The sequence below is a fragment of the Oncorhynchus tshawytscha genome, linkage group LG33 (genome assembly GCF_018296145.1).
Source record: "Oncorhynchus tshawytscha isolate Ot180627B linkage group LG33, Otsh_v2.0, whole genome shotgun sequence".
In the NCBI taxonomy this organism is placed as follows: Eukaryota; Metazoa; Chordata; class Actinopteri; order Salmoniformes; family Salmonidae; genus Oncorhynchus; species Oncorhynchus tshawytscha.
The window spans coordinates 42,244,941-42,258,138 of NC_056461.1; the positions used below are offsets into that span (position 1 = coordinate 42,244,941).

Genomic DNA, 13,198 nt, shown 5'->3' on the forward strand with positions numbered 1-13,198 from the left:
ATCTCTGCTCACCTCATTGAGGTATTCTGTTTGAGGTGAGCAGAGATCCTTAATGTAGACTATTTACCAAGAAGAGTTTTCATCTATATATTTCGTAGTTGTCTATTTACCACCACAAACCGATGCACTAAGACGGCACTCAACGAGCTGTATAGGACTGTAAACAAACAAGAAAATGCCCATCCAGAGGCCGTTCTCCTAGTAGCCGGTGATTTTAATGCAGGAAAACTGAAATCCGTCTTACCTCATTTCTACCAGCATGTCACCTGTGCAACTGGAGGCGAAAAAAAGTCTACCTTTACTCCAAAAACAGAGATGCATACAAAGCTATCACTCGCCCTCCATTTGGCATAACTGACCATAACTCTATCCTCCTGAATCATACTTACAAGCAAAAACTCAAACAGGCACATCAGTTACTGGCTTCAGTAATACGTGTATCGACGGAGTCATCCCCACAGTGACCGTACGTACATATCCCAACCAGAAGCCATGGATAGCAGGCAATATTCGTACTGAGGTAAAGGCTAGACCTGTCACTTTCAAAGAGTGGGACACGAACCCGGATGTTTATAAGACATACAAAACATCAATACAGGACTAAGATTGAATCCTACTACACCGGCTCTGACACTCGTTGGATGTGGCAGGACTTGCAAACTATCACGGGTTACAAAGGGAAACCCAGACGCGAGCTGCCCAGTGACACAAGCCTACCAGACGAGCTAAATGCCTTCTATGCTCAGTTAGAGGCAAGCAACACTGAACCATGCTTGAAGGCACCAGCTGTTCAGGACGACTGTGTGGTCACGCTCTCTGTGGCCGATGTGAGTAAGACCTTTAAACAGGTCAACGTTCACAAGACCACAGGACCAGACAGATTACCAGGATGAGTACTCAGAGCATGCGCTGACCAGCTGGCAAGTGTCTTCACTGACATTTTCAACCTCTCCCTGACCCCAGTCTGTAATACCAACATGTTGCAAGCAGATCACCATAGTCCCCGTGCCCAAGAACAACTAGGTAACCTGTCTAAATGACTAACGCCCCGTAGCGCTCACATCTGTGGCCATGAAATGCTTTGAAAAGCTGATCCTGGTTCACATCAACACCATCATCCCAGACACACTGGACTCACTCCAACTCACATACAACTGATCCAATCTCTATTGCCCTCCACACTGCCCTTTCCCACTTGGACAAAAGGAACACCTACGTGAGAATGCTATTCATTGACTGACTACAGCTCAGCATTCAACACCATAGCGCCCTCCAAGCTCATCACCAAGCTAAGGACCCTGGGACTGAACATCTCCCTCTGCAACTGGATCATGGATTTCCTGTCGGGAAGCCCCCAGGTAGTAAAGGTAGGCAACAACACATCCGCCACACTGACCCTTAAAACACGGAGGCCTCTCAGGGGTGAGTGCTCAGTCCCCTCCTGTACTCACTGTTCACCCACGACTGCATGGCCAAGCACAACTCCAACACCATCATTAAGTCTGTTGACAACATAACAGTGGTAGGCCTGATCACCGACGGTGATGAGACAACCTATAGGGAGGAGGTCAGAGACCTAGCAGTGTGGTGCCCGGATAACAACCTCTCCCTCAACGTCAGCAAGACCAAGGAGCTGATTGTGGACTACAGGAAACGAGGGGTCGAGCCCCGCCCCCATTCACATCGACAGGGCTGTAGTGGAGTGGGTCGAGAGCTTGAAGTTTCTCTGTGTCCACATCACTAAGGATCTATCATGGTCCAAACACACCAACACAGCAGTGAAGAGGGCACGACAAAGCCTCTTCCCCCCTCAGGAGGCTGAAAAGATTTGGCATGGGGCCCCTCAGATGCTCAAAATGTTTTACAGCAGGCACCTTCGAGAGCATCTTGACTGGCTGCATCACCGGTTGGTATGGCAACTGCTTGGCATCCGACCGCAAGGTGCAACAGAAGGTAGTGCGTACGTCCCAGTACATCACTGGGGCTGAGCTCCCTGCCATCCAGGACCTCTATACCAGGCGGTGTCAGAGGAAGGCCCTAAGAATGGTCAAAGACTCCAGCCACCCCATTCATAGAATGTTCTCTCTGCTACAGCACGGAAAGCGGTACCAACGCACCAAGTCTGAAACTATCAAGACCCTGAACAGCTTCTACCCCCCAAGCCATAAGCCTTCTAAATATACTGAACAAAAATATAAATGCAACATGCAACAATTTCAACGATTTTACAGAGCTTCAGTGAGGAAATAAAGAAATCAGTCAATTGAAATAAATGCATTAGGCCCTAATCTTGGATTTCACTCAGTCATAGGTGGGCCTGGTAGGGCATAGGCCCACCCACTAGGGTGCCAGGCCCAACCAATCAGAATGAGTTTTTCCCCACAAAAGGGCTTTATTACAGACAGAAATACTCCTCAGTTTCATCAGCTGTCCAGGTGGCTGGTTTCAGACAATCTAACAGGTGAAGAAGCCGGATGTTGAGGTTCTGGGCTGACGTGGTTACATGTGGTCTGAGGTTGTGAGGGTGTTGAGGTTCTGGGCTGGCGTGGTTACATGTGGTCTGAGGTTGTGAGGGTGTTGAGGTTCTGGGCTGACGTGGTTACATGTGGTCTGATGTTGTGAGGGTGTTGAGGTTCTGGGCTGACGTGGTTACATGTGGTCTGATGTTGTGAGGGTGTTGAGGTTCTGGGCTGGCATGGTTACATGTGGTCTGAGGTTGTGAGGGTGTTGAGGTTCTGGGCTGGCGTGGTTACATGTGGTCTGAGGTTGTGAGGGTGTTGAGGTTCTGGGCTGGCGTGGTTACATGTGGTCTGAGGTTGTGAGGGTGTTGAGGTTCTGGGTTGCCGTGGTTACATGTGGTCTGCGGTTGTGAGGATGTTGAGGTTCTGGGCTGGCATGGTTACATGTGGTCTGAGGTTGTGAGGGTGTTGAGGTTCTGGGCTGGCGTGGTTACATGTGGTCTGATGTTGTGAGGGTGTTGAGGTTCTGGGCTGGCATGGTTACATGTGGTCTGAGGTTGTGAGGGTGTTGAGGTTCTGGGCTGGCGTGGTTACATGTGGTCTGAGGTTGTGAGGATGTTGAGGTTCTGGGTTGCCGTGGTTACATGTGGTCTGCGGTTGTGAGGCCTGTTGGAAGTGCTGCCAGATTCTCTACAACGACGTTGGAGGTGGCTTACTGTATTGTATGGTAGAGAAATTAACATTCATTTTCCCCTGGTGGATTTTTCTCCAGCTCTGGTGGACATTCCTGCAGTCAGCATGCCAATTGCACGCTTCCTCAAAACTTGAGACATCTGTGGAATTATGTGGTGTGACAAAACTGCACATTTTAGAGTGGCCTTTTTTCAGCTCATGAAACATGGGACCAACACTTGACATGTTGCATTTTATATTTTTGTTCAGTATAGTTAGTTAAATAGTTAACCAATAACTACCCACTAACCTTTTTGACTAATCACATATGCTACTGCTACTGTTTACTATCGCTAACTTTATTCCTATAACATAAATATTATGTACATATCTACCTCACTTACCTCATACCCCTGCACATCAACTAGGTACTGGTACCCTGGGTATGTAGCCAAGTTATTACCTGGTACTTCCTGTATATAACCTAGTTATCATCGACTCAGTATTGGTACCCTGGATATGTAGCCAAGTTATTACCTGGTACTTCCTGTATATAACCTAGTTATCATCGACTCAGTATTGGTACCCTGGGTATGTAGCCAAGTTATTACCTGCTACTTCCTGTATATAACCTAGTTATCATCGACTCAGTACTGGTACCCTGGGTATGTAGCCAAGTTATTACCTGCTACTTCCTGTATATAACCTAGTTATCATCGACTCAGTACTGGTACCCTGGGTATGTAGCCAAGTTATTACCTGCTACTTCCTGTATATAGTTATCATCGACTCAGTACTTTTACCCTGGGTATGTAGCCAAGTTATTACCTGGTACTTCCTGTATATAACCTAGTTATCATCGACTCAGTATTGGTACCCTGGGTATGTAGCCAAGTTATTACCTGGTACTACCTGTATATAACCAAGTTATCATCGACTCAGTACTGGTACCCTGGGTATGTAGCCAAGTTATTACCTGGTACTTCCTGTATATAACCTAGTTATCATTGACTCAGTACTGGTACCCGTGTATATAGCCAAGTTATTACCTGGTACTTCCTGTATATAACCTAGTTATCATCGACTCAGTACTGGTACCCTGGGTATGTAGCCAAGTTATTACCTGGTACTTCCTGTATATAACCTAGTTATCATCGACTCAGTACTGGTACCCTGGGTATGTAGCCAAGTTATTACCTGGTACTTCCTGTATATAACCTAGTTATCATTGACTCAGTACTGGTACCCTGGGTATGTAGCCAAGTTATTACCCGGTACTTCCTGTATATAACCTAGTTATCATCGACTCAGTACTGGTACCCTGGGTATGTAGCCAAGTTATTACCTGGTACTTCCTGTATATAACCTAGTTATCATCAACTCAGTACTGGTACCCTGGGTATGTAGCCAAGTTATTACCTGGTACTTCCTGTATATAACCTAGTTATCATCGACTCAGTACTGGTACCCTGGGTATGTAGCCAAGTTATTACCTGGTACTTCCTGTATATAACCTAGTTATCATCGACTCAGTACTGGTACCCTGGGTATGTAGCCAAGTTATTACCTGGTACTTCCTGTATATAACCAAGTTATCATCGACTCAGTACTGGTAACCTGGGTATGTAGCCAAGTTATTACCTGGTACTTCCTGTATATAACCTAGTTATCATCGACTCAGTACTGGTACCCTGGGTATGTAGCCAAGTTATTACCTGGTACTACCTGTATATAACCAAGTTATCATCGACTCAGTACTGGTACCCTGGGTATGTAGCCAAGTTATTACCTGGTACTTCCTGTATATAACCAAGTTATCATCGACTCAGTACTGGTAACCTGGGTATGTAGCCAAGTTATTACCTGGTACTTCCTGTATATAACCAAGTTATCATCGACTCAGTACTGGTACCCTGGGTATGTAGCCAAGTTATTACCTGGTACTTCCTGTATATAACCTAGTTATCATCGACTCAGTACTGGTACCCCGTGTATATAGCCAAGTTATTACCTGGTACTTCCTGTATATAACCTAGTTATCATTGACTCAGTACTGGTACCCTGGGTATGTAGCCAAGTTATTACCTGGTACTTCCTGTATATAACCTAGTTATCATCGACTCAGTACTGGTACCCTGGGTATGTAGCCAAGTTATTACCTGGTACTTCCTGTATATAACCTAGTTATCATCGACTCAGTACTGGTACCCTGGGTATGTAGCCAAGTTATTACCCGGTACTTCCTGTATATAACCTAGTTATCATCGACTCAGTACTGGTACCCTGGGTATGTAGCCAAGTTATTACCTGGTACTTCCTGTATATAACCAAGTTATCATCGACTCAGTACTGGTAACCTGGGTATGTAGCCAAGTTATTACCTGGTACTTCCTGTATATAACCTAGTTATCATCGACTCAGTACTGGTAACCTGGGTATGTAGCCACGTTATTACCTGGTACTTCCTGTATATAACCAAGTTATCATCGACTCAGTACTGGTAACCTGGGTATGTAGCCAAGTTATTACCTGGTACTTCCTGTATATAACCAAGTTATCATCGACTCAGTACTGGTACCCTGGGTATGTAGCCAAGTTATTACCTGGTACTTCCTGTATATAACCTAGTTATCATCGACTCAGTACTGGTACCCCGTGTATATAGCCAAGTTATTACCTGGTACTTCCTGTATATAGTTATCATTGACTCAGTACTGGTACCCCGTGTATATAGCCAAGTTATTACCTGGTACTTCCTGTATATAACCTAGTTATCATCGACTCAGTACTGGTACCCCGTGTATACAGCCAAGTCATCGTTACTCATTGTGATTTCTTTTAATTTTTTTTTTACATGTTATTACTTTTCTATTGTGTCTCTATTTTCTTTCTCTCTGCATTGTTGGGAAAGGCCCTGAGTAAGTAAGCATTTCACTGTTGGTCTACACCAACGCATGTGACAAATAAAATGTGATTTGATTAGACGGGGTTACTCACTGGGTTGTCCGGGACAGCTGAGGGCCTTCTCCAGCTCCTCCATCGCTCCCTTCTTCTTCTTTAGTTTCTTGACCAGAGAGTCCACAGCCTTCTCTGCCCACTTCTCCTCTTCATCCCCTTGTTTCCATCCCAGAAGCCTCTTCACTGCAGGGCTGGTGAAGGAGAAGAGGGATGTGATGGAGGTGGAGGAATGCATGATGAGGGAGGGAGGGTGCTTTGTAGAGATGGATGGAGGGAGGGAGGGTGCTATGTAGAGATGGATGGAGGGAGGGTGCTATGTAGAGATGGATGGAGGGAGGGAGGGTGCTATGTAGAGATGGAGGAAGGGAGGGTGCTATGTAGAGATGGAGGAAGGGAGGGTGCTATGTAGATATGGGTGGAGGGGGGAGGGTGCTATGTAGAGATGGAGGGAGGGAGGGTGCTATGTAGAGATGGAGGAAGGGAGGGTGCTATGTAGATATGGGTGGAGGGAGGGAGGGTGCTATGTAGAGATGGAGGAAGGGAGGGTGCTATGTAGAGATGGGTGGAGGGGGGAGGAGAACCACCACTTCGGGTGAAAGAGGGAGGGAATGTGATGAGAGGAGGTGAGAGGGGGGGGGGACAGGGAAATAGAAGAGGAGCGTGATGGATGGATTGTTTCCCAGATGGCTAAAGGAGAGCAGGAACGAGGGATCAGGGATGGAGCTCGAAGAGGAGTGTGAGTTGTCTATGTAAACAGAAACTGGGATTCATTAGTTCCGTTGGTGCTTCCTGAAGAGACCAGGAGTAGGGAGGAAGGTCTGGAATGGAGGTGGGAATGTTGGAATAATCCCAAATATCTTATTTTTCTCTTTCTCCCTCTCTCTCTCAGCAGAAATACAGTCTGGTCAGAATGGTAGCCTCCGGTCATGAATGTTATTCCTCGTGCAGGTCAGGTTTCAGTCATCTGACCAGAGAAGAGAGAGATGAAATTAGGCGCTAATTTAACAGAAACAAAGAGCTGTTCAGCAGGGCTGTGAGTCATATGAACCAGAGGTTAAATACAACAGAAGACTTAGGAGAGAATTAGGACTAGGACACTGAATCAAGTCTATGGGGACTATAGGGATGTCTATGACCTTCAGAAAGTCTTCATACCCCTTTGACAAATTCCACATTAGCCTGAATTCAAAATGGATTCAATTGATTTTTTTCTCTCTCACCCATCTACAGACAATGCCCCATAATGACATCACAATACCCCATAATGACATCACAATACCCCATAATGACATCACAATAACCCATAATGACATCACAATACCCCATAGTGACGAAGTGAAAACATGTTTTTAGAAGTTGCCGGAGAGGAAGGAAACTGCTCAGGGATTTCTATCTACATTGTGTCCCACCACCTGCCAACCCCTCATTTACGCTACTGGTACTCTCTGTTCATCATATATGCATAGTAACTTTAACCATATCTACATGTACATACTACCTCAATCAACCTGACTAACCGGTGTCTGTATGTAGCCTCGCTACTTTCATAGCCTCTCTACTATATACAGCCTGTCTTTTTACTGTTGTTTTATTTCTTTACTTACCTATTGTTCACCTAATACCTTCTTTGCACTATTGGTTAGAGCCTGTAAGTAAGCATTTCACTGTAAGGTCTACACTTGTTGTATTCGGTGCACGTGACAAATAAACTTTGATTTGATTTGATGAGGCCAATGGTGACTTTAAAACAGTTACAGAGTTTAATGGCTCTGATAGAAGAAGAATGAGGATGGATGTTGGGGAATAATCAGAATTGGTGGGTAACATAGGTAAGATGTTTTATATTCATCATATGTTTGTAAGTTACTTCTCATCAGAATGTGTTTGTATAATACTATGGCAGGGTTGCAGTATCTGTTCTCTGTCAAGACTAAGTTGCTTGGGCCGGAGAGAGGGGAGAGGTCAAGCGTAGATCTCTTGGCTCCACAATGTCTGTGTGCCAGTCAGTGTGTCTCTGTGATCTTGTCAAGATAGGATGGATTTGATATCTGCCTGTTGATACGGAGGATTGGTTTATGGTTCTGAGTTTGAGAAGAGAACATGTTTTAGGAGACAAAGCTGAACGATGAATTATGCCGATGCTGTCTTATCCTGTGTGTGTCTTTGCTATAAAGGATCTCAGTTGAAATGTGGTTGGAACTCTCAGAGAATTCATTGATAGACACTGAATTGATCTGAGAGTCACAGGGTTGTGATAGAGCTCATATAATTAAAGATGGACTTTGTGATAACTAACTCTGACTTGTGTGTGGTTTGCTCTCATGATTTGGTAAATAGAGGAAATTTCCACGACATAGATCAACAACATTGTAGTTACTCCACAATACTAACCTAATTGACAGAGTGAAGAGAAGCTTGTATACAATAAAATATATAAACATGCTTCCTGTTTGCAACAAGTCACGTAGGTAATACTGCAAAAATGTGGCTAAGAAATTAACTTTATGTCCTGAATATAAAGCGTTATGTTTGGGGCAAATCCAACACATCACTGAGTACCACTCTTCATATGTTCAAGCATGGTGGTGGCTGCATCATGTTATGGGTCTGCTTGTAATCGGCAAGGACAAGGGAGTTTTTAAGGAAAAATAGAAACAAATACAGCTATAACCATCGGCAAAATTCCAGAGGAAAACCTGGTTCAGTCTACTTTCCAACAGACACTGGGAGACTAATTCACCTTTCAGCAGGACAATAACTTAAAACACAAGGCCAAATCTTCACTGGAGTTGCTTACCAAGAATACATTGAATGTTCCTGAGTGGCCTAGTTACAGTTTTGAGTGAAATCAACTTGAGAATCTATGGCAAGACATAAAAATGGATGTCTAGCAATGATCAACAACCAACTTGACAGAGCTTGAAGAATTCTTTAAAGAATAATGGGCAAATATTGTACAATCCAGATGTGCAAAGCTCTTAGAGACTCAACCAAAAAAAAGACTCACAGCTGTAATCGCTGCCAAAGGTGCTTCTACAAAGTTTGGACTCAGTGTACATCCCTCTGTCTCATAGCGAGGAGCCCCACAGTCTGGCCAGCATAGGTCACACCACTCACAGATGGACAGACAGACAGACAGACAGCATAGGTCACACCACTCACAGATGGACGGACAGACAGACAGCATGGAAACGGAAACATTCTGATCCAGACAGGCATGCTTTCCCTCTCTCTCTCTCTAGCTTACTCTCTCTGTCTCTCTCTAGCTTGCTCTCTCTCTCTCTCTCTAGCTTACTCTCTCTCTCTCTCTCTCTCTCTAGCTCCCTCTCTCTCGGTCTCTCTCTCTCTCTCTCTCTCTAGCTCCCTCTCTCTGCCATGTAGTCAGGCTGACTACAACATTACCTAATGTGCTATTCATAAGCTACTGTACTGGTAGATGGAAGAACTCAGATATTTGCTTTAAATAAACAACTTTAATGTGACAGCATCCTTTCTCTCTCTCTCTCCTTCTCCTCCCATTCAAAAAGAGGGGATATTTATTCCATTGTAAAACAGTCTATGGAAGCCTACACAGAGTAGTCCGGTAGTTGAGTCGTTTATGTGGTCTTGTAAAAGAGTGATTGTTGTGATTTTCAGTCCTAGGTTTTCTCCTGAAAAACCCTGGCTACTGTTTATGATCTGTTGCTCTTCATGAACCATGAACCTCTCCTGGACTGAGATGACAACAAAAGGAATGTAATTGTTATAATCATGATATATCTGGATTAAAATCCATACCACATATAAATAATGTACTAGCCTGGGGAACATAGGAATGCCAAACATGCCGTGCGCAAGCATCACTATAATTCAGCAGCAGACACGTGAGTTATGCTGTGCCGACGCGCAGCACTCAGTTCGATCGGCTACAGGACAGAAACTCTTGTCTTTCTTCAGTTCAGTCAGTCACGGTCAATTAAGAAATTCAATCATCTGACACCACATATTTAGTTTATATGTTAGTTGGAAAAGTAGCCTATAATAACAGCGTGGGTTTGTATTTTGGCTAAATGTGGTGCGCACTACAGGCGCTCAACGCCCACTGCACTTGAATGCGGCAGCGCGGCACCAGCGCGTCTGTTCCGCTCTGCCTGCGTTGACTCCTTTCTGAAGCTGGCGTCACTCAGTCTACGGGCTGAGATAGGCTTAATTACCTAATGCTTTATCATCAGCACACAACCCCGAAGGTAAACACACCAGTTTCCCTTTACTACGAGAACGTTTTTTTCTTTTGTACATGACATGTTGAGGACGAGGTCCCCTCCCCAGCCCTCTGCACAGTTACACACTATCACAGAGCGACAAGGTAACCGCTTTCCGCATAGTCGTAGGTTACATATGCATGACAATTTCTTCCTACTATTTCACAATGTTGTTTCCCACTATAGCCAAAAGGCCAACCACGCTTTTAAACGGCACATTAACTTCCTATGAACACACAATAACCTAAGATCATTATTAAATATAAGGTGAAATAAAAACGTTTGAGATAAAATAAAGTTAATCAGACATTTGAAAATGTTTGTCATGCTGTCATGCTGATATTGTTTCACCTACCTACACTGTAAAAGGGTTACTGTGAATTTGACAGTAGCTGACAGGCAAATACAGTAAAATGCTGTATTTCATATTACAGCACACCTACTGTAAGATTAATACAGTATCAAAGCAAGTACACACAGTAAAATACAGTAAAAAACGAAGTCTTCAGTAATCTGAATGAATTAATGGATGTTTGAAATTGATTGAGGTGAGTGGTTTTATTTCCCACGTCTTATACTGTAATAATGACATATGATTGGTGCGAGCAGTTTGGCAGCTAGGTAAAGCTTTAAAACATGAACATATATTAATTCATATTTTTGGTGTTTTATATCAGCGGCACTTCTAAAGGCCTTTATAACAAATGCTTCCACACTGGCAGTGACTACATGGTAAAAATGCTCAACCCTTTCAAGGTTTAAGACTTGCTGCAACTACAATCTGTCTCCTACACACATTGAAGGAGCACTATAACCATATAGGAGTTAAATTGGTACAGCATTCTCACTCAGGGGTGCAACATGTAGAGCACGCCTCTAGATATGTTAATGAGCCAGAATCAACAATACCGTGCACCCACTAGTGGTCAAAAGGTTTTTGTCACTCCAAAAATACAGTATGGTACTGTATTCTGCGGGGTGGAATTACAGTACCGTTCAAAATACAGCAATTCCATTCCCACCCACAACATTTTCCCACAATGCACCATAATGTACAGTATGTAAGACGTTTGAGAGTATTTTACTGTTGATAATACCCAAAATGACCGTATCATTTACCATTTTCCACTACACTGTACCCTTAAACCACATGCTCCTGTAAGTGATAGCCTACAATAACCCCCTAGAAGACCCACACAAAGTTATTAATATGCTTTAAAAAAGGTACATTTTTCATCTCTCACCTCTGCTGTGTGATGTCCATTCACTACAGCGCTTCACTGTTGTGAAAGACGGGGGCAATTCCTGTCCCTCTGTTCCTGCGTGTGATGTCTGGCTGCCCAGTTGAGCGTGGCGCGGATAGAGCAAGGTGGGGAGCGTGTTTGCTAGGAGCCCTTGAGCCTCCACGAGCCGAGCGGAGCGCCACAACCCCGGCGTCAGCCAGGCTGGAGCCGCAGTGCCTGCGTGCCAGATCCCTCCGCCAGCCAGCCTGCCCCTGGAACTTTCCCAGGATTCGAGAAAGATTCAGACAGACAGCAGCGGTGTGCTCTCTCTCTGTCTCTCTCTCTCTCTCTCTCTCTCTGTCTCTCTCTCAATTCAATTCAATTCAAGGGCTTTATTGGCATGGGAAACATGTGTTAACATTGCCAAAGCAAGTGAGGTAGATAATATATAAAGTGAATATATAAAGTGAAATCTCTCTGTCTCTCTCTGTCTCTGTTTGCAGCTCATCCTAAAGTCATGATCGACAACACTGCAAAACTATTTGGATTTCTATTGCTCTTACAGAATTAATAGCCCACTATGAATAAATGAATGAATGAACCTAGTAGAGTGAATATGTATGGTTGGGTAGGCTGAGTATAAGGTATGAGGATATTTTTATTTATTTAACCTTCATTTAACTGACATTGATCGGCTCAGAATCGGCTCAGAATTCAAACATAATTTTTCCACTTATCAAATATCTGTCACTCTATGTCGTGTAATGTTGATGTCTGAAATGCACAACATAACAACTTCATATCCTATTATTCTACTCCAGGTTATTAGGAGAGGGGCGGCAGGTAGCCTAGTGGTTCGAGGCAGGTAGCCTAGTGGTTCGAGGCAGGTAGCCTAGTGGTTCGAGGCAGGTAGCCTAGTGGTTCGAGGCAGGTAGCCTAGTGGTTAGAGGCAGGTAGCCTAGTGGTTAGAGGCAGGTAGCCTAATGGTTCGAGGCAGGTAGCCTAGTGGTTCGAGGCAGGTAGCCTAGTGGTTAGAGGCAGGTGGCCTAGTGGTTCGAGGCAGGTAGCCTAGTGGTTCGAGGCAGGTAGCCTAGTGGTTCGAGGCAGGTAGCCTAGTGGTTAGAGGCAGAGGTATGTAGCCTAGTGGTTAGAGGTATGTAGCCTAGTGGTTAGAGGTATGTAGCCTAGTGGTTAGAGGCATGTAGCCTAGTAGTTAGAGGCAGGTAGCCTAGTGGTTAGAGGCAGGTAGCCTAGTGGTTAGAGGCAGGTAGCCTAGTGGTTAGAGGCAGGTAGCCTAGTAGTTAGAGGCAGGTAGCCTAGTTGTTCGAGGCAGGTAGCCTAGTGGTTCGAGGCAGGTAGCCTAGTGGTTCGAGGCAGGTAGCCTAGTGGTTCGAGGCAGGTAGCCTAGTGGTCAGAGGCAGGTAGCCTAGTGGTCAGAGGTATGTAGCCTAGTGGTTAGAGGCAGGTAGCCTAGTGGTTAGAGGTATGGTAGCCTAGTGGTTAGAGGCATGTAGCCTAGTGGTTAGAGGCAGGTAGCCTAGTGGTCAGAGGTATGTAGCCTAGTGGTTAGAGACAGGTAGCCTAGTGGTTAGAGGTATGTAGCCTAGTGGTCAGAGGTATGTAGCCTAGTGGTTAGAGACAGGTA

The 13,198-nt window shown here is 44.7% G+C and overlaps 1 protein-coding gene across 1 annotated transcript in view; it reads right to left on the minus strand.

Moving 5' to 3' along the window:
* The window catches only part of smad9 (SMAD family member 9), a 23,723-nt gene extending 17,335 nt beyond the window's left edge, over nucleotides 1-6,388 (minus strand). The window contains exon 1 of the mRNA XM_042311304.1: nucleotides 6,129-6,388. Coding sequence (XP_042167238.1) covers nucleotides 6,129-6,324 — 196 coding nt within the window. The 5' untranslated portion in view covers nucleotides 6,325-6,388. The remainder of the gene's footprint in view (nucleotides 1-6,128) is intronic.
* Between the last annotated feature and the right edge of the window lie 6,810 nt (nucleotides 6,389-13,198).